The sequence below is a fragment of the Alexandromys fortis genome, unplaced genomic scaffold (genome assembly GCF_014885135.2).
Source record: "Alexandromys fortis isolate MF-2015 unplaced genomic scaffold, M_Fortis_MF-2015_v1.1 scaffold_0, whole genome shotgun sequence".
NCBI classification, from domain to species: Eukaryota; Metazoa; Chordata; class Mammalia; order Rodentia; family Cricetidae; genus Alexandromys; species Alexandromys fortis.
The window spans coordinates 28143686-28169365 of NW_026067949.1; the positions used below are offsets into that span (position 1 = coordinate 28143686).

A 25680-nucleotide genomic window follows, 5' to 3' on the forward strand; every position below is an offset into this window, starting at 1 on the left:
TATTCCCCCGAGTAGACTAAAAGTCCTGTAACATATCTGCTCACTGGGTTTCTACACCGTGGTTCACGGAAGGCTGAAATTCAAGAAACCACAATTGTTTGGCTGAGTCAGTATTTTTCACAGAGTCACTACTCTCAATGAATTTTGCAAACATTGGAAACTCTTTCCTTAGATGTCAAAGGAGATGCTTTTATTATCCTGAATATGCTTTCTAGTATTTGCAGGCATCCTTATCTCAGGAAAAAGGTTTCTAGAAAACAGGTTACCGGAGACAGGATGACGATGGGTGTGTGCTTCCTTGTTATCTCCTGGGCCACGACAAGGGGAGCCACTGTGCCCCATGGCATTCTGCTTCATCTCTGACCCAGGAAGACTCCAGCCAACCACAGGTGCTATCACCCGAAACTATGAGCAAAACACACGCACCCCCAAAAAAAACCCTCCCCCACCTGTAGAAATAAAATTCTTTCTCCACTTAAATTGTTTCTCTAGAGTACTTGCCTTAGTCACGAGCAACACAAAGGAGGGCAGAGACTACTCTAATGTAGTGACAAGCACCATCATAACCTCGAACCTCAGCATTCCTGGGGAGTTGTGACATAGCTCTGTAGGTTTCTATCCAACAGTTCAATCCTAGAGATAGTCTTGCTTCCACTTTGCTCAGGAAGAAATGAAGGCAAAGAGAGCTAGGGCTGCTGTGCCCACCGTCACAGAAACAGGAGGGGTAAGTCCAGGAAAACGGGCAGCCAGTTCCGCACACACACTACTGATCACCAATTGTATGTCACTCCTCACAATTAGGTAGCCACTGTCTTCAAAAAAGAAAATAATAATAAGTTCACCGATTTTACCCCAAGTTCAGAGTAAATGGTTCCGAAAGTGTTTGGTTGACTCCATGTACCAGAGAGTAAACAGTCACACCTCTGGGAACAAACCCAACCTCAGCTGATCTTGGAAGCCTGCAGGGTCAGGTCTGGTTCATTGTTGGATGGTAGAACTTTTTCAACCAAAGGATGGGAACTGTTTTCTTTGGAACTTGTTTTTGGGTTTAGAATTGATTATTTTATTCCTTGTGTATGAGTGGTTCGCTCGCATATGTGTCTGTGCGGCACATGCGTACTTGGTACCCTTGGAATTCAGAAACGGCCACCGCATCCCCTGGAGGAATGAACGGCTGTCAAGCTGCCATGTAGGTGCTGGCAATCAAATCTGGGTCCTCTTCAAGAGCAATGAATACTCTGTACTGCTAAATCATCCCTCCAGCTCTTTGAGGCTTTTAAGCAATTCCTACCTATTGTGCCAAATATATAGAGTCCCTACTTCAACTGTTCTCAGAGATGGTCCCTCAGTCAAAAGCCTACAGAACACGGGCAACAAAAGAGATGAGTTACCTCTGCTACAAAGGCTATGTATTGGATTACCTGGGCAACTATGCAAAAAATTCACCTCCAGACCTAGTATATCAGTATTCTTTGGTGGGGGGAGGGGTGCTCCATGGGGATGCTAGTGCAGGAAACCCATGCATGGCTGCTGGATAATTTAGCACAGATAGGTCCCTTCCCTTGCTTCTGTTGAATCTAACAGCAACCTAACAACTCAATAACCTACGCAAATGACCTAACCTGCTTTTTAAAAGAAAACAAGTTTGGCACAAGGGGGCATCTTAACTTGCTCTCATGTCTGGCCATGGAGGTCTCTGCATCCTAGTATATGGAGCTAGGTATTTTCTTCTGCTTCTCACAGGGATGTTTAGCCAAGCCTCCCTCCTCAGTACCCGGAGCTGTGGTGACACACACACCCCGTCCTTCAGACATATATGGTTCTCCCCACACGGTAGTAACCACAGGAGAGTAGGGCCAGTCACAAAAGGCTCATGGTACAATGCTCCAGATGTTGAATGCTCAAGCACAGAAGGAGGTGCCCTCGGATGGTCAGGGTTGATAGCGCGCCAACATTTATCTATGTCTCACTATGAGTTTTCATAGGGACATTTGCTAAAGGGTTGCATTTTCTCAATGAGCCAGAGCTTGCCACTCTGAAGTATGAAGATGATGAAAGACAGTGACCAGTTTATTTAAAAACTGTTCCCTAGACATTGTTAGGAACCTTCCAGAACAGCAATACCATCTCATTCAGTTGGTAACTAGGAGAACTGACTCCCTCAAATTCCATTTTAAAAGCTTCGGCCGGAGGGACTGCCTGTGTTGACAAAGCTCAACACCACAGAGAACAAAATAATGCAAGCCGCTCTGGCCCACCACAGGGGAAAGGCACAGGCTGACCTTGGGTTAGGCCCCAATACTGGCCACTGCAGGAGATAAAAGCGATTCTGCTGCATTCCCATAAAATGGACATAATTCAATTGAGCCTTTCAGAATTCCCTACCATGGTCGTTGTGCACAGTATTTTCTGCTAACGTTTCAATAGTCCTCAATGTAACTACATAACCTACGAAAATGGCTCACTTGTTAATTTGTGTGCATAGGCGTTCCTGAAAATTCCATGTTGTAAAAACAAACCAATGGTTTGCTAAAAGTAAGTTTTCAAAAATATACACAGCATAACTTAATTTCTACCAAGTGCTAGTTAATATACAAAATATGTGTACAAATAAATAAGGGTGAACGTTCACAGAAGAAAAAGTTTGAAGATCCGTTGAATCAAGCAAAACTGACTTAGGTTGCAACATTTCTCAGCGCTTTAATATATCAAGAAGTGTTGACACCCTCTAAGAGGCTGACGCAGGCCCAACCCTCGTCATTCGGTTTTTCACTCAATCATTCTTTGGAAACTCAAGAACTGTGAAACCACATGTTGGCGAACAGCGCTCTGATACCACAATATGCCACCTGCCCAAAATTCCAGCAGATAAGCATCCTAGGCCTTGCCACAGGAGAGGAGTTGGCACCTGGCAAACAGAGCGGAGGACTCTCAGCCAAGGCAGTGCTCGCAGCTTCTTCCAAAAAGGTGGGGAGGTCTCCTTGGAACGGAAACACAATTCTGTTCGTGCTGACTGTGATTAACCGTCTATCTATTAAAGCAACTGGCGAGCGACTGCTCAGCTCCGCTCTGAGTATGGAAGGTGGGGTGTAATTCTCCAAGGTTAGAATCACTAATATACAGGGTTTTCTCTTCTATTTAAAAAAATCTCCTTTAAACAGTTGACCATTATACTCATGAAGTTTTAAAAACAAAAACAAAATTCCTCGCCCAAACAAAATAAACCCAAACCTTCTTCCTAATCGTAGGACAAATTTTTGGAAAACCATTTTAATCTCTGAGCTGTTTGTTATTCTGGGCATCTACCTCAGGGGTCCTGTGAGCCAGGAACAAACCCAGGATGGTGGCTCTCCGGGGACAAACCTATTGGCTCACTCAAGATTGGCAAACAATGGCAAGTTTCTCGCGACCCACCTGGTGCTTAAAACACCGTATTTGACTGTGCGGTGTTTTAAGCACGGAGCCCCCCCTCTCCCCCGAACAGAGGTCTCCCTTCCCACCCGGACAAACCCACGCAGACTGTCACATACTGCAGAGGGCCTCGTCACTCCAGTCATCACAGTCATTGTAGCCGTTACAACGCAGCTTCTCCGGAATGCAGAGCCCGCTGGTGCACTGGAAGCTCTCGCCCCCTCCACAGAGCGCTGGAAGAGAAAATGGGGCAGGGAGATCCAACTGTATTCCTTTTTGCTTTTAAACTTAGGAAAGAGAAACAAAAAAGAAAAGAAAAGAAAAAAAGAAAACCTTCCTTTGTGATTTGATAGATTTGCGTCCCTTCGCTGTCATTTGTCATCAATTTTCCTTTGGATTTTGGAACACTTACGGTAGAATTACCTGGAAGTAACCCAAACAGTGCTTGCTGGAGACAGCCAGGGTACAATTTACTAGCGGGCTTGCACAAGAACTTTGTGTATTCGGGGAACAATAGGGTGTGCAGCCCCCAACAACTGCACCATTTATGTGGTGAAAATGCCGAATGGGGATATTTTTTTTCTTAACAATTGCAAACAATGCGAAAGTGGAGTGTTATTAACCGAACAAACAATTCCCTCTTAAAATGCTGCTGTGTGCAGAACGGAGACAGTGCCAATAAAAAATAGAGTGAGACTATTGATGTGCCCTGGGATATGGGCACAGAGACCCCATGCCCTGTATTTGAAATACATTTGCCTTAATAAGAAGACTGGTTAAAACATGAGCGTTTGTCTGGGCACAAGGATTGTGACATGACGTACACTATTTTCCTTCTTTTTCTCCCCGACAGTGAACAATTACATTCAGTCATTTCTTTTATTTTTTTTGCTCTTATTAATATGATATTTGTTTTTTTCTTCTTTAAAGTTGAAAACTATTTGATTACTTGAAAATTACAAGTAATACAACAAATTTCAGATAGGAAGGCAGAAGTATTATCAAGGAGGGTCATTAATAAATAGGTAAGCCAGTTCAACAAAGCAGATACAAACAACTTCTATGTGTGCTTTTGTGCACGGGGTACCCTTTAAACTGTAGAACTGTAGAATAACAATCTTTTTTCTTGGACTGAGTGCAGAGGAACTCAATATTAACATAGACAAGGTTTACTTTAAGGCTCTTCATCCCATCCTTGCTTATGACTAGGAAACCATAGACAGAACTCTGTAATTGGAAGGGACTGCCTAAATAATCTGCTAGCTGCACAGTAAAGAATATTGTGATTATCACTGAAAATGCACAGGATGGAAAATACTCAGTATCCTGGAGGGGGGGGGGAGTTCAAGATACGTCAAATGGAAAAAAAAACCCTATTGGTTAAAAAACTTATTATAATTTGTCACAGAGCAAGGCCAACTACTGTAATTAATTATCTCTAGCAAGAAGGCTAAGGGACATTTTTGTTGTAGCCTCATTTTATTCTGAATTTTACAAATATAGTGATTGTGTATACTTCTCTAGTCAGGGAAGGTGCTAGATTTGGGGGGAGGGAAAGCAACGGTCAGAAGAATAGAAAATAAAATCATCACTGCCTCCCTTGCTAAAGCTCCGGTGCATCTTAGTCACAGGTAACGGGTACCTGGCCATGGCCTTCTGAACGGTGTATTCCTTGATTCTGTGACCCTTGTGCACATAAGAAGGGGATCACGAGCCTGAGAACTCTTTGATTTAGACATGGAAACGCAGAAAAGCACAGAGAAGAGCTGCAGGTGGGGAGTCCCATCTATCACGGGTCTCACTTGCTCGGGGCTGGCACTCAGAAGGTTCTAAATTAGTATTTGATGGGGAAAGCCACATAAATCTCCAATGGGGCCATATATCATCACAGAGCCTAAAAGAATTAAATAATGCTATATACATAGATTTTTCCCCCCAAAAGCTCTCAGGAAAATCAATGTTTTGATTTGCTGAAAACAAAGTCCTAGCTGATTGGATAATCTTACAGTATCAAAAATATGATTTTCATTGGATCTTATCATTTCAGAATCAATCAAATTAATCACCTCTATGGATCTCAACTGCCGAAATACTCAACATGTCTAATGTGTGCAGTGTTGGAGAATTTAGCACATGCCTGGATACCTATAACCACAGTACAGACTCCTAATGCACACAGACAACCAGACAGAAGATGGAACACTACAGCAGGAGCTCACTAGCTGGGCTGTGCAGTGCCCTCCCCTGGAACTGTGCGCGTGGTTCTCTACCGCACAGACGGTGAGGCAGAAGAGGCCATGTCTGCTTTTCAGTGGCTGCCTCAGTGGCGTTCCCCACTCATGGTTCTGATGAGTCCTCAGGAAATGCAGGTGAAAGGTCAGCATGAATTAGTTCCGACATCTAGAGTGCATCTCAAGACTTCAAGTAAATATGACTTTAGTGAAGCCATTTCTTGTATGTGGTCATCTCAAATCCAGATCAAATTTAAACCCCTGCACTGCGTGGGCTGCCTCGTCGTTGGCCTCTCTTGTCCTGGCCGACTCAGCAGAAGGTGGCTTCTACACGGTGCCACATTAGGAGGGGGTGGGGAAATCTCTCTGGGTTTAAGATGTTGAAAACTGTACCTTTATTCTTTGAAAAACTGTACTTAAGTTAATCTCAAAAAGACAAAGAGTACACGTTTTCTCTCATTTGTGTTTTATACCATCTATATTAATATGTAAAGTAATGTGTGTCTATCTGGTAGGAGAGTAAAGGTAAAATTGTCTAGGGAGCAAAGGTGGAGAAGATGGCAGGAGAAAGCAGGAGGGAATCTGCACAAAGCACATTGTATACCTATATTGGTATGTCCTTATGAAATACAACTTCGTGGACAGTGGACACGCAGAGATAATAAAGATGTTCAAAGTCCTGCCATCAGTACCACTTTTTAAAATTTAAAGTATAAAGAATCTTTTCTGTTTGATTCTTGTATGCAGCTTTTGAGTTTACCAAAGGCTATAAACATTGAAATCTTGAAATTCGAGGCAAACATTCTCACTCTGACACCCTTGAGGGCGATGGTACTTTACAGACAGAACAGACAGAGCACTGAGAGGTTAAGACAGCCATGGCCTAAAGCCACATTGCTAGTAGGAGGTGACAATCAGCCTGGAATCTCGATGCACAGACTGCCGTCCAATCCTCCATTGCCCCGTTCTGCTCTCTCTGATTCCAGGGCACTGGACCTGAGCCAAAGTTCAAACTGCCTTTATTTTTCCCTGTAAACAAAAGACAGATGTCTGATGGCCAGGTGATCAGATCCAGATGAGATGGCAATCCACATCAGCACTATTTCGTTGGAAGACAATCGAAGGGAGAGCTTATCGAGTTTCTGCGGAGTTTTTGCCATCATCTTCTACCAATCGTCCTCCCACAGCTTTTGAGTTATCACTTGGATGATAAAAGACAGAGCCCCAAGGGGAAGCCATGCTGGGCCATCTTGACACCACATACAGCTTCCTCTGCAATTCTACAAGGAATGTGCTGGCCTTAAAATCAAGAGCGGATAGATAAATGGAAGATTCAGGCATGTACAGAGTGCCTCCCCAATCTAGTCCTTATAGTCCTTAGAGATGCGGTGAAGAAAGCAAAGGCCTCACCTTAGTCAAGTATGCAAGCAACTGATCATCTATTGAAACTGTTTCACTAATGCTGAATTCCTTCTAAACTTGGGGTGATTAATACTACCACAAGAACAGCAGTGTTCAGCTATGTCCCCTGAGATGCCCAATGTAGGGGGAAGTGGATTATGAACCACCTGCGCTTTTGGCTGCCAAGGCCTCGGGAGAGTGTGCCCCCATCTGAACAGCTGACCCTTCTCAATATTCTAGCGTGTGATAACAAATTTCTGAAATAACAGCTCACAACCTGAAATTGCCTTCAAAATTTCTTCAACTGCTCCCAGCTTTCCTTGCTTCTCTCTCTGTTCCAGGGCAGAACGTATCGTATCTTGGCAATGCCCTCTCACTTCAGTGGTCAACTTAGAGTCTCAGAAATACCCCACCAGCTCTTGATGAGGGGAGCCTCAGCAGCCCTGCCTTTGAGCTTCCTCAAAGCCTGAAGCTCAGCTTCAACTCCACTTCTAGAGGGAAAGCTAAGCGGGAACAGCACCTTCCAGCAGCTCTACCCAGAGTTGGGGCCTGTCAGGGCTGCAGTCCACACAGGGCTGGAAGCGCTTGCTGTAACCCTCTTCCACTCTCTCCTTCCAGAGGCTACTTGAGTCCTTGAAGTAGAGTGAGTACAATCTCCAGTCAGTGCCAGGGAGAGTGCAGTGTCTTTATGAATAAGAGACAGACCTCAGCTTGGGGAAGAAAAGAGAAAGTCCAAGGGTCTGATCAAATTACCAAACTACTCGGCCTCTGCCTGCCAAGGAGGAGGGTGAGTCATAATAAGGGAGCCTTCCATTTGGTGAAGGTTAAAACGTTACGGGTAGAAATGGGAGTCAGAAGGCTCTGGGTATGGAAGGAGTGAGAGTCCCCAAAAGGAAAGGAGGGCACCGCAGTCTGGATGCTTCTGAGAAAGAGACCTTGCCCAGCTGAGCGAGTGCCCGTCTTTGGATGGAGACTAACTCCAAATCTGCAATGCAGAGGCTAGTGGAGACCCTGAGGAGAGTTTCAGTGAAGTACTGGGGCAAAAGCCAGAAAGGGATGTGTCAGCAGGAGAAGGAGCAGGTGGTGAGCATCTGAGAAAGAACAACTTTGCTGCAGAAGAAAGCAAGTAAATGTTATTATGGTCGATGTGTACAAAAGCGGGGTTTTAAAACGAAGACTGTAATGCCTTTGAATGGGTGTGTTCTGTTGGAGAAGCAGGAAAGACACTAAGTATTGCCCACGGACTAAGTAAATAATGACCCCTCACTGAAATAGACACAAGGAACACATACATAATCTAACACGGAGACTGCATCTTTCTATCCCTCTAACTCATTACAAAAAGGAGGATTCCTCAGCTATGACTATCTACTAAGCTAAGAAATCCTTCTCATTTTCTTCTTATACATCCCTTTTTTCTTTTTGATTAAATTTTGTTTTGTTTTGTTTCAGGAGTTGAGACTGGGTCTCAGTATAGAGCCCAGGTTGGCTGAGAGTTCTTGATCTCACTGGCCCTGCCTGGAATGTAGTTGAGTTTACATGGTTGCAGCACGAGGCTCAAACACAGCAGCATCCTTTGACCCAAAGTTCTCTGTCCATCACTTCCACTAGTGCCCACATCCAGGACCATCAATCACAGACAGCTGAAAGTCAAGCTAGCCCAGAAAGCTACAAAAATAAAAAAAAAAAAGCATTTGTTACAACTCACACAATTTACATTACAAAGTTGTCTCTGGCTCCTTTCTAGAATGTAACGTTCTTGAGAGAGAGCGATTCGTTAGTTTTCTTAGGGCTGTGTCCCGAGTCTCGGGTGAAACTGCCACATGATAGGAAGAAATTAGATTATTTATAAAGTAATAAATGAAGCCTGGGAACATGAGGAGCCTAAAGTAGAACTAAATAATGGTTCGGGTTGCAACCCTTCATATTCGAGGCTAATGAATATCTTATGTTCTTTTCACTGATAGATTAACAAATGAACAAAATATCAAAATTCCTCTGAGTGTCAGTGGGATATTTGTCAAGCCTGCAGACAAGGCCTGCTTATAGTACCATTTTCTCTAATATCAGGAAGGGAAAGAATATTCTACCCAAAATAACTGTCTCCTCTGGCCTGTTTCTGATGCTCCAGCCCCTCATCTACAGGAACTTTACCCATTCCTTGGGTCAGAATGGCATATGTCTGAAAATGTCTGTGATACACAGGAAAGGGACAGTGGGGGGTTGTGTCACACAGACACAGGCAAACCTCCTCTGAGAAAGGCTTTTGCTGCCCCAAACAGCAATTAAAACTCCTTCCTGAAGATTGTAAGTGTTCAATTCAAACCTGCAAGAACACAGTTCATATTTTGTTATTAATAGCTATAATTTCTATTATAGGTCTTCATCTTTTCATTATATTTATTATTCATTATACTTGAATTTGAGAAGAAAAGATGTGTAACTTTTATGAGGCAGAAGATTCAGGAAAGGACTAGACCATCTCTCTTACTTTTCATGCTTCTGGAAGGAGGACGCGGCCTGATGCCTGGAACCACAAGTTCTCAGAGTGGCGCCCAGTGACTTGAAAAAGCAGTAGAGGTATAGGTTTAACTCTCTCACCCATGGATGTGAGAAATGCCGTATCTGCACCAGCAAGGTGGCTTAGCAGGTAAGGGCGCTCACTGCCCGGCCTGACAACTGAGTTTGTTCCTGGAACCCGCATGGTGGAACAAGAGAACCAGCTCCTGCAATGTGTTCCTAGACCTTCCCCACAGCTGCACTGACATGCCTCCTTAAATAAGCACATGTACAAACAAAACAGTTTAAATAAGGAAATGCCACAACAGCTTCTTCGCCAGAATCGCATTGCGTCACGCTGCACTCTAAATGGCAGTGAGAAATATCCAGACATGTTCCACAGGGATCTTTCCTGCAACGTAGAACAGGGCCATGGTGCAAGGATCTGTGGGACTCACCTGGTGCTAAGTGAAAGAACTAAGGAAAAGAACTAAGGAAAGGCCTCTGAGAGCTGCTGGTGGGGCTGTGGTCACCCAGCTCTCAGGCCTGTGTCAGGTAGGACATTCCACCATGTCTCCGCCAATGGTCCCCACTGGCCTGTTTCTAGGTATCCCTCACAGCCATTCCCTTCTGAGATGCTGTTTCTTTCCCCAAAGGAAGGACATGCCAAATCCCAGGCGGCAGCTACCACGTGCTCCTAATTCCTCCCAGCCCCCGGACCACTGCAAACACTTGTTTGCACACCAGCCCTGCTGACTGAGCCCACGTGCTCTCTTCATCTCTCTCCCACCTGCCAGCGGCATCTCCCTTTCCTAAGGATGCAAAGGCGAGAACACACATCATTGTGAGTTCTCAGTGAATGGTTTCGTGATATAGATTTCTTTCTTCCTGAAAGAACAAAACTTCCAATTAGGAACTTTCTGACTTACCCAACAGAGCATTGTTCAAAAGGAACCCATGATAGGTGACCAATGACAGCTTCCTTAAGATAGCTCTTAACCTAGATATTCTAGAAAGAGAAGTGTCATGGTGGCTTCTTTTATGTTCCATAGTGTGCCCCCCCCCACTGCAAACACTATGTGAAACCAAGCCTTTCAGCCACAGTATACACGGCTCTTAAATTTAATACTCATAGGTGTTTTTTATGCATCTTTTACTTAAAAAGAAACTGTCTCTGTCAAGCAAACGATCAAATAAAATCCAAAACAACTCCCCAAATTAAATATCTTCATGCCTGAGTTACTCCTGGACTTAACTCACCCATCTCCCACCCCTTTTATGAAATCAAGCTATGCTTTGGGTCTGTGGGGACTTTCCCATATGGCTCTCAGCTTTAATTCCTAAAAACAAGAGCTAAGCATAGGTAGAGCCTGTCTGACAGCTTGATGGAAGATCTATCACTCTACAGAGACATTCGTCATCATAAAGTTATCTAAAAGTGATCAGGAGAAAATAAAATCTTCATGTGTAACTGGAGAGAGAATGTGAGTAGAATTTCGAAAGCAGCCCCATGCCACCACTCAGTTGTAGCATAAATATTTTAGGCTACAATTTGATACGATAAGTAATAATGCATTACTAGTGTGTGTCTTGATGGCTCAGCAAGATGATGCCACCATTCAGCTGGGTGACCAGAGACTGACAGAAACAGAGGCCAGACAGAGGTCCAAGGATGCATAGCACAAAGAAATCTGTGTTCAATTCAAAAGTAAAGAGAAGGAAGTAGCAATGGTGGGAGGAAGGGGGGAGGAATAAGGGACAGAAGAAAAGAGGGAGGCAAAAAAGGATCAAGGAATCTTCCAGACTGGGATTATATTACGAAGATGACACTTTAGTGTACTCTACAAATATTAATCCTCAAATAGGACTCTGAGCCACATTTTTTTTTCAAAACTCACTGGCAAATAAGATGTATGCAGTGTTACGTAAAGGTTCCAAGAAACACAGAAATGCAAAACCATCTATTTATACTTTAACTGCTCAATAAGCCAGGCAGGTATTTCTAAATTCCAAGATAATGACTTATTTAGTTTTGAGAGATTAAAAACTTTTATCCACCCACTTTTGGAATTTGCTTTAGAAAATAAATACTGAACTTCTAAAAGAGAAATAAAGTAGTCCAGACCATTGACACAGTTTTAAGATTTTTCTCGAGCCATAAGGCCTTCTCCAGTGACATCCTCAACCTCACTGTGACGGCGAAGCCATCACAGTGATGGCATGCAAACTACCTTTGGCAAGATCCAGATAAAAAGAGAGCAGTTTTCTAGAGGCCAGCGAATACACACGAAGGTGGACAGAATAAAGGAAATATGAAGGATGTGAAGAGAATGCCCAGCCTCATACTCGCACATGGGCCTAGACTGAGATACGAAACAGGGCAGTTGTAAACAGAGGCTGCCCCTAGGTCCCCTTCTCTCACACATGCCTGCTGGCTGCTTCCCACTAGAGGTGGAGCAGAACATGACCCTTACCCAGGACGATGCTTTTGGACTTCCAAGCCTTCAGAATGATGGACCAAAACAAATGTCTTACAAAGGATCTAGTCTTCGGGATCTTGTTACAGCAGTAAGAGGTGGACTGAGCTGATACACAACAGCATGTGAGTGGGCTGGGTCTTAGAAACTGGACAGATTTCATTGGATGCATCAAGACCCTATAGGTTTCACCATAACCATACTGAAAATTTAATAACCATTCTTTCTAGTTCTTTTTATGTACTAACCACTTAAAAATTAAAACAAATTGCTTATGAGTCTATAATATTATGTTGCTCAATAAGCAAGAATAGAACAAGCATGCATTTATATTATTTTTGTGAATTTTGAAAACTGCCTCTTAAAGACGGACCACATGTGTACAAATTCCCTATGAATCCTGCGAACACTCATCATACTTCTTTCTGATCACTTCCTGCTGTTATAATGTAGTCTATTCCAGAGACGTATCACCCTTCAAACGGTCAGGACACAGGGACCTCATTGACCCTCCAGATGTGAAGACAGCCAGGGGCTGGAAGCCAGATTCTGCAGCTCTGTGTCAGAGTTCAGCCTGGGGTCCTCTGTCGTCCTCATCCCTGTCACTAACCACACCACTGCCTCATTCCATGGAGCGACCCACAGTGACAGACAGCACAGTGGCCCAATCAAGGAAGAGTTGGGAAAGCCTGGCTATTTCAAGCAGTTTGACTGGTTCTGTGTAAGCCACCCCTCAAAGTCAAGTGACTCCACTCCTGAACACCTTCATATTTAAAAGAATGAAAAATTGATGATGAAAAAAGTATTTCCCAAAACTCCCTTGTGTTATTCCTTGGAAACTACAGCTCCCAGACTTCTCCTGGATCACCTGCGTGCGCTCTGGCCGCGCCCAGGTGAAGACCATTACTCCCAGATAACCTTGCGCCCCCAGTTAAAAGCGAGCGCTCCACGAGGTTTCGCTCTCTTGCTCCCTTGGTCCTTTTCCCTTTACCCTTGTGTGTCTTGCACGTCCCACCTCTTACCGTGTTTCCCTCTCCCCATTAAAGCGCACCCACGTGGGAGCCACGTGTCCGTCTCTTCCTTTGCGTCCGTCTATCCTGTGTTTGTCCACACACCCACGCCGCCCCGCCGCCGTTTTAAAAGGAATAATATTGGTGCCGAGGAATAATATTGGTGCCGTCGACTCAGGGACTACTTCGTGCCGGATTCTCCACCCGAGGTCCGGGCTCCGGGCCTCTGGCGCCTCCCGGGGTCCGGGACCTCACGCCGGACACAAAGTCAGAACCGGGACCAGCAACCACCACAGCCCTCTACGGCCATCTCCAACTGATTCGTGAGTTTACCCCCGCGGGCTTTTCCCTCCTTGGTACGCCTAGGGACGTCCGGCCGGCTTCCCCTGGCTAATCCGGGTTGGAATTGCCTTCCCGGTGCCCCCCCNAAAGAAAGGCAAGGAGGGGGTTTTGGGAGTGATTTAGTGAATGAGGGCATTTGTCACCAGACCTAATGGCCTGAGCTCAATCCCCAGAACCCACATGGTGGAAAGAGAAGCCACTGTGGGTTGTCATCTGAACTCCACATATGTCTTGGCAGTAACATTCATTTAGCCAGGATGGGGTAGGGTGAAATGGTTCAGTTCATAAAGGCACAATTAAACCTGACAGTTGACTTTATTCCCTGGAACCAACAGTAAAACAGAACTGAAACTAACAAGTTATCTTGTTGCCTCCACAACGTGGCACATATATGCCTGCATGTAAGCACATGCACAGAATAAATGAAAGTAGATTTTGTTTTTTAAGGATGGGATGCTGGGAATGTCAGTCCCTTACCTAGCATGTTCAACACTCAGCAACAATGAAAAAGCAAAAGGACTGACCTTTGATGTTTCTGTAGTGGGCCCCTCTGGACTAACTGCCTTTTTTCTTGCACCTTGCTTGCCCTAAGCATAGGCTTAGTGGCCTGAGCCATCTGCATTCTCAGCATGAGAAAGGTCCCTGTGGGCTCCTCTTTCACAGCTCTTCAGTCTCTGAGTGGAGACAAAAGAGTGATGTGGAAAGCTCTGGAAGAGGCTTTTTACTGGTATCTGTTCTTTCTCTTAGGTGGCTGAGATTACGGGTGTTGTGGAAACTGCCAAAGTTTACCAGCTGGGTGGTACCAGAACAAACAAAGGGCTGCAGCTACGGTAAGAGACGCTTCCTGAGCTAGGCATGAAGACTCACCCCTATCTATAATCTTAGCACAGTGGCAGAAACAGGATGATGACTGCAAGTTCAAGGCCAGCCTGGCATACATGGTGAACGCCAGGCCACCTAGAGTCACCTAATGAAATAGGTCCTCCCTCTTCATCCTCCTCACCCTGTAGAAGGAGCTGTGGGCACCATTTGTAGTGAGGAGGCAAGCAGGCCTGCCTTTCTTCCCGCCTGGCTTCTGCATGGCTAATTTTACACCCGAAATAACAACACACAAATTGTATTTTTTTTAAAAGATTTATTTATTTATTGTGTATGCAGTATTCTGCCTACATTCATGCTTGCAGGCCAGAAGAGGGCACCATATCTCATTACAGATGGTTGTGAGCCACTGTGTGGTTGCTGGGAATTGAACTCAGGACCTTTAGATGAGTAGGCAGTACTCTTAACCACTGAGCCATCTCTCCAGAACTCAAATTGTATTCTTTAAAAACTGCCTGGCACATTAGCTCTAGCCTCTTACTGGCTAACTCTCACATCTTGATTAACCCATTTCTATTAATGTGTGTAGAACCACGAGGTGGTGGCTTACCGGGAAAGCCTACATCTGTCTGGGGTCAAAGAATCATGGCGACAGCCTCACTGCCTTCTACCCAGCATCCTGTTCTGTTTACTCCACCCACCTAGCTTTCTGTCCTATTAAAGGGCCAAGGCAGTTTCTTTATTAACCAATGAAAGTAACACATAGACAGATGACCCTCCTCCATCATCACCCCTCTTCCCTTTCTTTCTTGTGACAAGGTTTTGCTGTATAACCCAAGCTGGACACAAACTCATAATCCTGCCTCAGCTTTCCAAGGCTTGGGATAATGGTGTGTGCCACCACACCCAGGCGTAAGAGGTCCTTCTGTGGCAGTGTTAGCTCCCTCTGCAGATGGACTGCTTCTTGGGCTGTTGTTGCCTCCAATATGGTGTTTGTAGCATTGGGCACTAACTGTGGTCTCCACAATACACAGAGGAAAGCTTGGGTCTGTGTTTCCTGGAGAGAAGTTACTGTCTCCTGGAAGGGAGGAAGGCTACAGTATGTTGGGGTGTACGTAAGGAACCCCAACATACTGTGAAACCCTTCTGCCAGAGGCAGAGACATTTTCTGTGTGGCTTGTTTCCTTCTGATCCTGGCTTTCTTAACTAGCCTCACCTCTGACAAATAAGGTCAGCTTTCCAGACTAATTTTCTTCTTCGGGGAACTGGAATGTCATCTGCTCAGCACATAATGAATTTCTGTCGTACCTAATCCTGTCCTTGACTTTAAGAAAAGGGAGACGTCCACGCCCCTTCCCTCATGAACCCTAAGAATTCTAAAGACCCCATGTCAGAAGGTATAAAAAGTTTGCCAGGATCATGTAGCAGATAGTTTTAATTTTTTTTAATAAACTAAAAAGGTTGGGATGTTATTCCTTGGAAACTACAGCTCCCAGACTTCTCCTGGATCACCTGCGTGCGCGCTGGCCGCGCCCAGGTGAAGACCATTACTCCCAGATAACCTTGCGCCCCCAGTTAAAAGCGAGCACTCCACGAGGTTTCGCTCTCTTGCTCCCTTGGTCCTTTTCCCTTTACCCTTGTGTGTCTTGTGCGTCCCACCCCTTACCGTGTTTCCCTCTCCCCATTAAAGCGCACCCACGTGGGAGCCGCGTGTCCGTCTCTTCCTTTGCGTCCGTCTATCCTGTGTTTGTCCACACACCCACGCCGCCCCACCGCCGTTTTAAAGGAATAATACCTTGGGAGTTGAATTTTGTGTGTACTGGGGGGGGGGCGTAAAAGTTCAGACCAAAAATAAACTATTTTCAATACTTTTTTTCTTGGAGAAAAAGTACAGCTGTGGATTAAAGTGTCTGTATTGTTTTTTTTTAAAAAAAACTGTTTTGTTTGTTTTGTTGTGTTTTAGCTGAATTCTACCTATTTGACATTGTCTTGAATGATGTGATCATATTGGTAACAATTGTACCTGCTGCAGAATGGGCAAAGCCCAGTGTGCTGTTCACTGAGGCCAGGGAGTGTGTGATTCTCTCCTGAAGGAGTCAGGCATGCTAGATGCTTAAAGGGTTGATCTACATACAACCAAAACTCCCGCTCCAACTCCTGGAGACATCACCGCCTACCTACACAGCAAAGGTAAGGGAAGATAGAAGATGGGTTGTTTGGAATAACCAAGCTACAATGACTTCTAACACCGTGTCTCTGAAACCATGAACATACACAAGAACCAATACTGCAACATCTAAAAAGGATTTGCTAGTGATTTGTTGGTTCATAGGCAGAGAAGGAAGTCAATTGCTTTAGAAAAAAACAGATCAGTGCAGCCAAATCCTTTGCGCTGTAAAATGATTTACATAAAAGAGGAAGAGGGAGGGGCCTGCATCCTTCTTCCTGGTCTCCTCTGTTTCTGCTACTGTTTGCTTAGGCCTCTGACACAGCAACAGAGACCCACACCTAGCATCCCTAGTTATGAAAGTCTATAACAAAGCCACACAGACCAAATATAAGGGGGAAAAAAAACCTGAACCTTCCTTGAAGGAAACACAAGTATAATTCAGTTAACTTGCACTCAGGAGTCACTGCTACCAACCGAATATATTGGAAGACTAAGGACTCAGCACCCAAGGGCCCGGGGGGGGGGGGGGGGGGGAGTAAATCTACTCTTCCCACATCTTCTCCGGACTCCTTTTTTCTTTTGTATCAGTAAAGAAATATTATACCCCCCCCCCAAAAAAAAGAAAAGAAAAGAAATGTTATATCCAGGGCTGGAGATATGGCTCAGCGGTTAAGAACACTGATTGCTCTTCCAGAAGACCCAGGTTCAATTCCCAGCACCCCCATGGCAGCTCATGACTGTCTGAAAATGCAGTTCCACAAGATCTGACACCTTCATTAAAAAAATAAATCATAAATAAATAGATGAAATATGATATCCAGCCCAGTCCGCAGTGGGCAGTACGCACTGAGCCAGTTAGAGGAATGGGATAAGCAGAGGGAACAAGGGGTGGGAGTTTAGGGAAGCGAGCAGTCTCAGGAAAGACACGTGGGATTGGAAATCACCTGCCAATCATCCCTGAGGGGGAGGAGAGACTCTGGACAGCCAGAGGCTGCTTCCCTGGCTGCCGACTGCATTTGGTAAGTATCTCCTCTGCCAGCACGGCCAGTCCCGTGACTTGCTTAGTTCCAAGACCTTTCGGACAAGGGTCCTGGTCAAAGTCAAGTGACCTAGGGATAGTGAGTGCAACAATGGGAATCACTTGGCTTAGAAAGGGTAATTTTGCCCATTTTTGTAATATTACGTTGGGGGTGTCACCCCAGCCCCTGGCAGTCATCCCTGGAGCACCAGTGGAGCAAAAAGCTCCATCTCAGGCCCCTCCCCCTGGGAGTTGCCTTGGCCGGGACTCCAACTCCCAGCCTGCCAAGCGCTGACCCCTCCCCCAGGGAGACAGGTTTTTAGGCTCACTGCTGGGACGTAGGGGGGACCACACAACACATGGTCTCCTCGCCATGCTATGTATTTATTAAACGCGGGAATTTTAATTTGGTCTAATCTGGTCTAACTGGAGTTATTTGTGTCGGTGGGGCGGCTTTTCTTAAGATTAATTTTCCCAAAGGAAACAGTTTCCAAACCATAGTACAAGATAGGGGTCGCATGGGGAAGAAGTTATCTGAAAGCCTCATCTTGAGAGAGAGGATCTGGAGCCTCAATGAATCTCCACAGGGATCCAGCTTTTCCAGAGGGTGCCTACAGCTTGTTTTGTAGCTGCGTGTCTGAAACCCCAAAACCCTGCCTCGACTAGGACTGACTTTAGAGGGGCCTCCCGCACAACTCATGAGCATACCCATGCCTTCTGTAGGCTTTTCTTTACTGATTTACCAGGACTTTTCATATTGCCATAATTTGCCACTGTCAATCATTTGTTTACCTTTTAAATTTATGGACTCTTTAACTATAAAAATGTTCAATGGAACATGTGAAGTAAAATATGCCACCTTTGTGAGTTATGTCTCCATAAGTTGCAGCACAGTGAGGGTAGTGCCTTTTGTCTCCTGCTGTTCCAGCTGCAGCTACAGGAACTGGGAGAGAGCTGGATGCACCTCATGAACTATAGAAATTTGGCATCCAACAAGGAGCCTTTCAGAGCAAATAGAAATACCCTGGCTAAAATTCAGGGCCATATTCTGGCCAATGTACACAAAATATAGTCTACAGGGAGAAAGAAATCAGAACACATTCCCTGACTGTCAAAACTGGATTTGACAAGGCCATGGGAGAAATCCACAGAATGACTGGCCATTGATTTTTCTTAGAGTAGTTAACCTTCCCATACCACTAACACAGCCCAAACACAAACTAGGTGGACCAACCTGGATTTCAAGGAATAGAAGCCAAGATCTCTGATGCAGAATACCGTTCAAATTGAGATTTCAGGAAAAGGTCAAAGGCGATTGGTTAGCAGGATCCACCTCATAACTCAGGACTAGCCCAGAGGACAAGCTGGAGGACACACCCGGAAGGTACCCCAGAGAGTGATGGAATTCCAAAACAATTGCATTGTGTTTTCAATGTTTATTTTTAACAAGATTGCATTTCTTTAAAAGGGCATTTTGCATTTTATATAACAATGCAGAAATATGAGCTGTGGAGCCCCCACGACTGCAGAACGTTAATTTATGTTTTTGTGCTTATATTTCAGAGCTAACATTTGTCATAATAAGAAATAACCTCAGGAACCAAGGGTTTTTTTTTTCTCAGACAATTTTGTTTCAAGTGGCTTTCTGTATATTTTTGCCATTGTAACTCATATACAATGTGACTTTGGTGGAGTGTAAATGGAGTTTTCTGTGGGGGCTCTCATTAGAGGATAATCTCATTATGGATCCCTGTTAGACTTTCTCACCACGTCATCCCGATAGAAACGAAACTCTTCACAGCTGCTGTAGGAAAGTTCTGGAATCACTGGTATCATACACTTGAAACTGCTGTACTCTAAGAACTTTAAAGAAATCCATCAACTTCTCTCAGCAGCTTCACTCCAGAAGGAAAAATTGACAGCCAACCGTTTGCAAGCAGACAAGACAGGGGACTAAATGCCTTGGAAAATTTGGCTTGATTCCGAGGACTCCTGGGAGGTTTCCCTTCTAAAACATTTCCCAGCGGAAAATTCCCACGCTGGATTCTATTTAGTTCAGAGAAGCCCAAGGTCCTCAATTAAAAGACAGTTCCTGAGGATGCTCTATTCAGTCGCTCATCCAGGGTTTCTAAGGACTTTGCAAACGGTGTAGCCTAGAATATAGCAAAAACTGTCTTGGAAAGCAGCAACCGTCATCCATATAACTGGCTGTGGTCATGGGTTCCGTGTCTGTGGATTTGCCTATCTATGGATCAGACATGTAGTTAGGTCTGTGATGGCTGTATCAGAATGAGAGACACAGACCGACAGATGCAAGCACACATGCACAATGCACGCACAACACAGGTAATCCTTCATCATTACTCACTGAACCATATCCTAGAATGATGAACTGTACAACATTTTACACCGTATTGGCTATTACACATGGCCTAGAGATGATATGAAGCACACAGAAAGACTACACCTCGGGTATATGAAAATATTACACTCTATTCTGTAAGGCATGAGCATCCAGAGACTTAGGTATATGGATGGGGTGTTTCCAAAACCAACCACTCACAAACACTGAGGGACCACTAAATAGTTCTTTTTACTTCTTTTTTTAAAAAAGACATTAGAAAATTAATAGGAGGACATAAGAAAAAGTGACATCTAAGGACTAGAGACAAGACATGAACCTAATAGGTCAAAAGGCCTAGATAACTATGCTGGCTCGTTTTATGTCAACTTAACTCAAGCAAGAGTTATCTGAAAGAATAAAACCTCAATTGAGAAAATGCCTCCATAAGATTCAGCTGTATGGCATTTTCTTATTGGTCATGGTACTTTATCACAGCAAGAGTAACCCTAACTAGGACAAAACCCAAAGCCCAATAGAGGCTGAAGAAGGAAAGGCAGGAAATTACAAAAGTATGAGAGCATTAAGAGTGGAGGGACCTGAACTGGCCTTCACCTGTAATCAGATTGGTGACTACCCTAGTCGTCATCATAGACCCTTCATCTAGTAACAAACGTAGAGATCCATAGCCAAGCACTGGGCCGAGCTCTGGGAGTCCAGCTGAAGAGAGGGAGGAGGGATTATATGAGCAAGGGGGGGCGGTCAAGATGATGATGGGGAAACCCACAGAGACAGCTGACCTGAGCTAGTGGGAGCTCACTGACTGGACCGACAGCTGGGGAACCTGCATGGTACTGCAGACCCTCTGCATCTGGTGACAGTTATGCAGCTTGGTCTTTTGTGGGACCCCTAGCAGTGGGACCAGGACCTGTCCCTGACACATGACCTGGCTTTGGAGCCTATTCCCTGTGGTGGAAGGCCTTGGCCAGCCTTGATACAAGGGGGAGGAGCTTGGTCCTGCCTCAACTGGATATGCCATGCTTTGTTGACTCCCATGGGAGGCCTGAATGGAGGTGAAGCTGGAGAGGGAGGAAGGGAGGTGAAGAGAAGGAGAGGAGGGAGGGGAAACTGTGGTTGGTATAATTAATTAATTAAAAAAAAGAGTGGAGGGCCATCCTTTGTCACACTAAGCATCCCAGATGGAGAAATCCAGGAACTGTTTCATGCTTCATTTTTTAATTATGTGTGTGTATATGTAAGAAGGGTGGGGTACGTGTGAATACAATTCCCTTTGGTCAAAAAGAGGATGCCGTACTTATCCTCTGGAGCTGGAGTTCCAGGCCCATGTGAGCAGCTGACACGGGTGCTAGGAACCAAACCCAGATCCTCTGCAGGAGTGTGTGCTCAGATGGGCTCAACCATTTCTCCTGACTCCATCCACGGTGTTTGTTTGTTTCTAGATAATGCTTATAAAAACTTTCCTAGGTATAGGTTATGTCCTAAAGGCTTTGCCTTCGTTTTCCTTTAGAATGCAGACAGCTCTGACATGAAGACCTCAATTATCAGAGGAGAAACTGAGGCTTTGTAAAGTGACGAGCTCTCCCCATAAAGGGCTGAAGGGCAACAGAGCTACATAGAGGATCCAAGCAGATAGATTGTCAAGCCCTGGCCGTTACTACAAACACTCAAGGGCCTGCACAACTGCCAATTCTGTCACAACCTGGGTGAGGGCAACAGACCTTGTTCTCTCAGCCTTACCACTTGTCTCTTTTGTCACTGTCAAAGCTGACAATGTGCAGGTCTTTGACCTGAGTCTGTCCCCAATCTACTGACGCCTCTGTCTCCCTCTCCACTTCTCAGAAGCCTGTTATTATTCCAAGGTCACCGAGGAAACCCAGGAGACTCACCCTGTATTGAGAACAGGAGAGCAGTTCTCCGTCTGTCTCCAGCTTGGATTCCCTAGGACCAGATAACCAACACATCCAGGGATTAGCAAAGAGAGGGCATCAGGCATCATTCTGCCTACCACAGACGTCTGGCTGTTTCATCATGTTCCTTCTACATGCAAAGGCTCTCCTTTCCATGACTGATTCAGACAAGTGGACTTTCTGTCCTCCTGGCTGATGTGCCCTCCGTCCTTCTTCCCATGGCCAGTATCAAAGATGTTCTCTAGTCACAGCCCTTGGTTCAGTTTGAGTTAACTCTATCCTGTTTGCTTGCTCGCTTGATTGATTGATTGATTGATTGATTGATTGACTAATTGACTGAGACAGGTCTGGCAGATTGTCTTGCTTTGTCACCAGATTGGAATTGAAACTCTGTAACCTGGTCAGACCTTTTTCCTTAGCCTCCTATGTGCTGAGTATCTGTATTACAGACATGTGCCTACAGACAGGAGCCCAGGTAGCAGGTTTCTTAGCCATTCAAGATAAATAGGGGTAGACTTGCTCAATTCCTGCCCCATAAAAGTGTTCAAAAGACTCAAAACTGATCCTTTGAAGGAATCCGGTCACATCTTGGAGCCAAGAGACACGTGTGTCTTTGTGCCTGTGTGCCTTTCAGGTTTGTGTGCTTTCGGCTTTCCTGCTAAATTGGCACTGACTTCCTTCTCTTTCTCCATTGCTACTGACAACCCTGACCCCACAGAAATTTCAAAAAGCCATGCAACTAATGGGGAAAGAGAAGGTGTAGGATCTCATGCACAAAGGACACAGAAAAGGCAAGAGAAAAGGTAAACCTGGAAAGACAATAACTTTAGGACCAGAGGGAGAGGACAGAAGCCAGGTCTTTACCCAGCAGGCCCAGCGCTCTAGATTCAGCCCTCAGCACCATAAGGAATGAGAAAATGATAAGCAAACACAAGAACCTGGATCCATAGTAGGGTGCTTTCTGTGTCCAGTTACCAAACTGGGAGGGTCTGATAGACTAAGAAGGGGTCCTTGCACAAGGTTTCTTTTTAATGGAGCTTTAAGAAAATTATAAATATCAACCTCTCCTCTTTAAAAATGTTTTGTTGCATTAAAATATAATAGCAACATTAATGGCAACTAAGAAACAACATAAATGTATAACTGCATACATATTTTATGCTACAATTTGACACAATAAGTAATAATGCATTGCTAGTGTGCTTCTTGATGGCTCAGTAAGACTTTTTTTGAAAATTCATTAGTTCCCCATCAAAATGTATGCTTTTCACAAAATCATTTTCAATCTATTTAGCTGGCGGTGCTGCCGAGTACCTCTGCACCAACACAGACTGCGAGCAGTCTGTTTGTTTTCAATTTTGACAAGGACTTTTTTTCTTTAGCGATGGCAATGGAGTTAGGAGTATTCTGGGGCAAAATATTTAGAACAATTTCGGGAAGACTGTTTCAATCACAAATTTGAGTATAACTAGAGTTGTGGATGACATATGTGGAACTAGCTTAAAGATTTACTTGATTTTAAGTTATACAGGTTTGTGTGTATACACACATGCTCAGGTACATGTGTGTGCCCGTGGAGGCCAGGGGTATCGGATCTCCTAAAGCTGGAGATGCTGTGGTGGCCATGAACAGCCTGATATGGCAGCTAGGAACTGAATACTGGTCCTCTGGAAAAGCAGCATGCTCTTAACTGCTGAGCCATCTCTCCAGCCCCACCGTAGAATTATTTCAGTGAAAATATTTAACTGTGCACATAAATTTCTTTGCATGGTTCTGAATCCAATTTTATTTACTTATTCTGGTTGCCTGTGGCAGGGTCTCATTCTGTAACCAACACTGGACGAGTAATCCATATGTAACCAAAGCTAGCCACAAACTCATTCCAATCCTCCTGCCTGAGGTTATTAAATGCTGAGACTATAAGCATGAGCTACCAGGCCTTGTTCAGATCCTAATTTCATATGAAATTGCATGTTAAAATGATTAAAGTTCTTTCTGATATTTACTGTAAAATGCAAAGACCATATAAGAAATTGAAGGTAGATTTATTATTTCTGTATAATTTCAAATTTCATAAAGAAATATATATTATTACGTTTGTGTTTTGAATAAATATATTATCAGTTTTAAGGAAAAATTTCATTTTGGTGTTTATCTGTTTTATTTTTTGAGATAGGGATTCTCTGTGTAGCTCTGGATGTCCTGAAACTCACTTTGTAGACAATGCTGGCCTCAAACTCACAGAGATCTGCCTCCCTCTGCCTCCCAAGTGCTGGGATTAAAGGCCTGAGCTACCACCACCTGGCTGAAATTTTTCATTGTGTATTATTTTCCTCATTGATAATTATCTGACCTAAAATAATGTGAAAATACAGACTATTTTCATTCAGAAGGTTAAATGTAATTTTTTCCTCCAAGCCTATGACTTTTTCTCTGTAATATTTCAGCATTCAAAACCACAGGGAATGGGCTTCAATAGCTAACTAACTCATACACCAGGGACAGATCCTGATCCTACTACCAGGTGCCTCACAGAGGATTCAAGCTTCACCACTGTCTTCCACAAATGGAGGGACTAGTTCTACCCCATGGAGTCTCCACAACTGTCAGTCTAGAGTTCATGAGTTTCCAGGAGCTTGGTTCAGCTGTCTCTGTAGATTTATCCTTCGTGATCTTGACCTCCCTTGCTCATAAATTCCCTCCTCCCTCTCTTCAATTGGATTCCCGGTGCTCAGCCTAGTGCTTGGTTGAGGATCTCTGCATCTGGTTCCATCAGTTGCTGGATGAGGCTCTATAGTTAGGGTATTTACCATTCTAATTACAGGGGAAGGCCAGTGCAGGCTCCCTCTTCATTATTGCTAGGAATCTTAGCTCGGATAATTCTTGTGGATTCTTGGGAATTTCCTTAACACAGGTTTCCCCCTAATGCCATAGTGGCTTTCTCTCTAGCAAGATCTCTCCTGCATTGCTCTCCCACTCCATCCCTTTGCCCCCTTGACCAACCTGTTTCCTCAAGTTCTCATCTCCCATTCCCTTCCCCTCACCCCCAGTTTACCCAGGAGATCTCATCTTATTTTCCTTCCCTGGGCGATCCATGTGTCCCTCTTAAGGTCTTCCGTGTTATCTACCTTGTCTGTAACTGTGGGCTGCAGTCTGGTTATCCTTTGCTTTACATCTAATATCCACTTATGAGTGACTACATACTGTGTTTGTCTTTCTGAGTCTGAGTTACATCATTCAGCACGTTTTTTTTTCTAGTTCCATCTATTTGACTACAAATTTCATAACGTTATTGTTTTTTTTACAGCTGAGTAATACTCCATTGTATAAATGAACCATATCTTCTTTATCCATTCTTCCGTTAAGGGGCATCTAGGTTGTTCCCAGGTTCTGGATATTATGAATAATGCTACTATGAACGTTGTTGAGAAAGTGTTCTTGTGCTATAATTGAGCATCCTTTGGGTATATGCCTGGAGTGGTGTCACTGGGTCTTAAGGTAGATTGATTCCCAATTTTCTAAGAAACCACCATACTGACTTCCAAAGTGACTGTACAAGTTTGTACTCCTACCAGCAATGGAGGAGTGTTCCTCTGACTCCACATCCTCTCCAACATAAGTTATCCTCGGTACGTTTGATCTTAGCCATTCTGACAGGTGTAAGTTGGTATCTCAGAGTCATTTTGATTTGCATTTCCCTGATGGCTAAGGATGCCAAGCAATTCCTTAAATGTCTTTTGGCCTTTTGAGATTCTTCTGATGAAAGTTCTCTGTTTAGCTCTATATCCCTTTTTTAATTGAATTATTTTGTATTTTGATGCCTAGTTTCTTGAGCTTTTTATGTGTTTTGGAGATTAGCCCTCTGTCAGATGTGGCCTGTTTCAATATTTAGGTAAGGTATGATTGATTCAACTTTCTAGATTGAAGGTTTTAGGCTAGAAAATATCATTAATGATATGGCCCTGCCTTCTAAATGAGCAAACCAAGGCCTACAAGCTAGCATGGCATAACTAAAGTCATGATTAATGAATTA

The 25680-nt window shown here is 44.3% G+C and overlaps 1 protein-coding gene across 2 annotated transcripts in view; it reads right to left on the reverse strand.

Annotated features, from left to right (window-relative positions):
- Nucleotides 1-25680, reverse strand: part of Corin (corin, serine peptidase) — a 180577-nt gene that overhangs the window by 65108 nt on the left and 89789 nt on the right. For both annotated transcript variants that reach the window (XM_050149552.1, XM_050149551.1), the window contains exon 6: nucleotides 3531-3644. In XM_050149552.1, the coding sequence (XP_050005509.1) occupies nucleotides 3531-3644 (114 nt within the window). The remainder of the gene's footprint in view (nucleotides 1-3530; nucleotides 3645-25680) is intronic.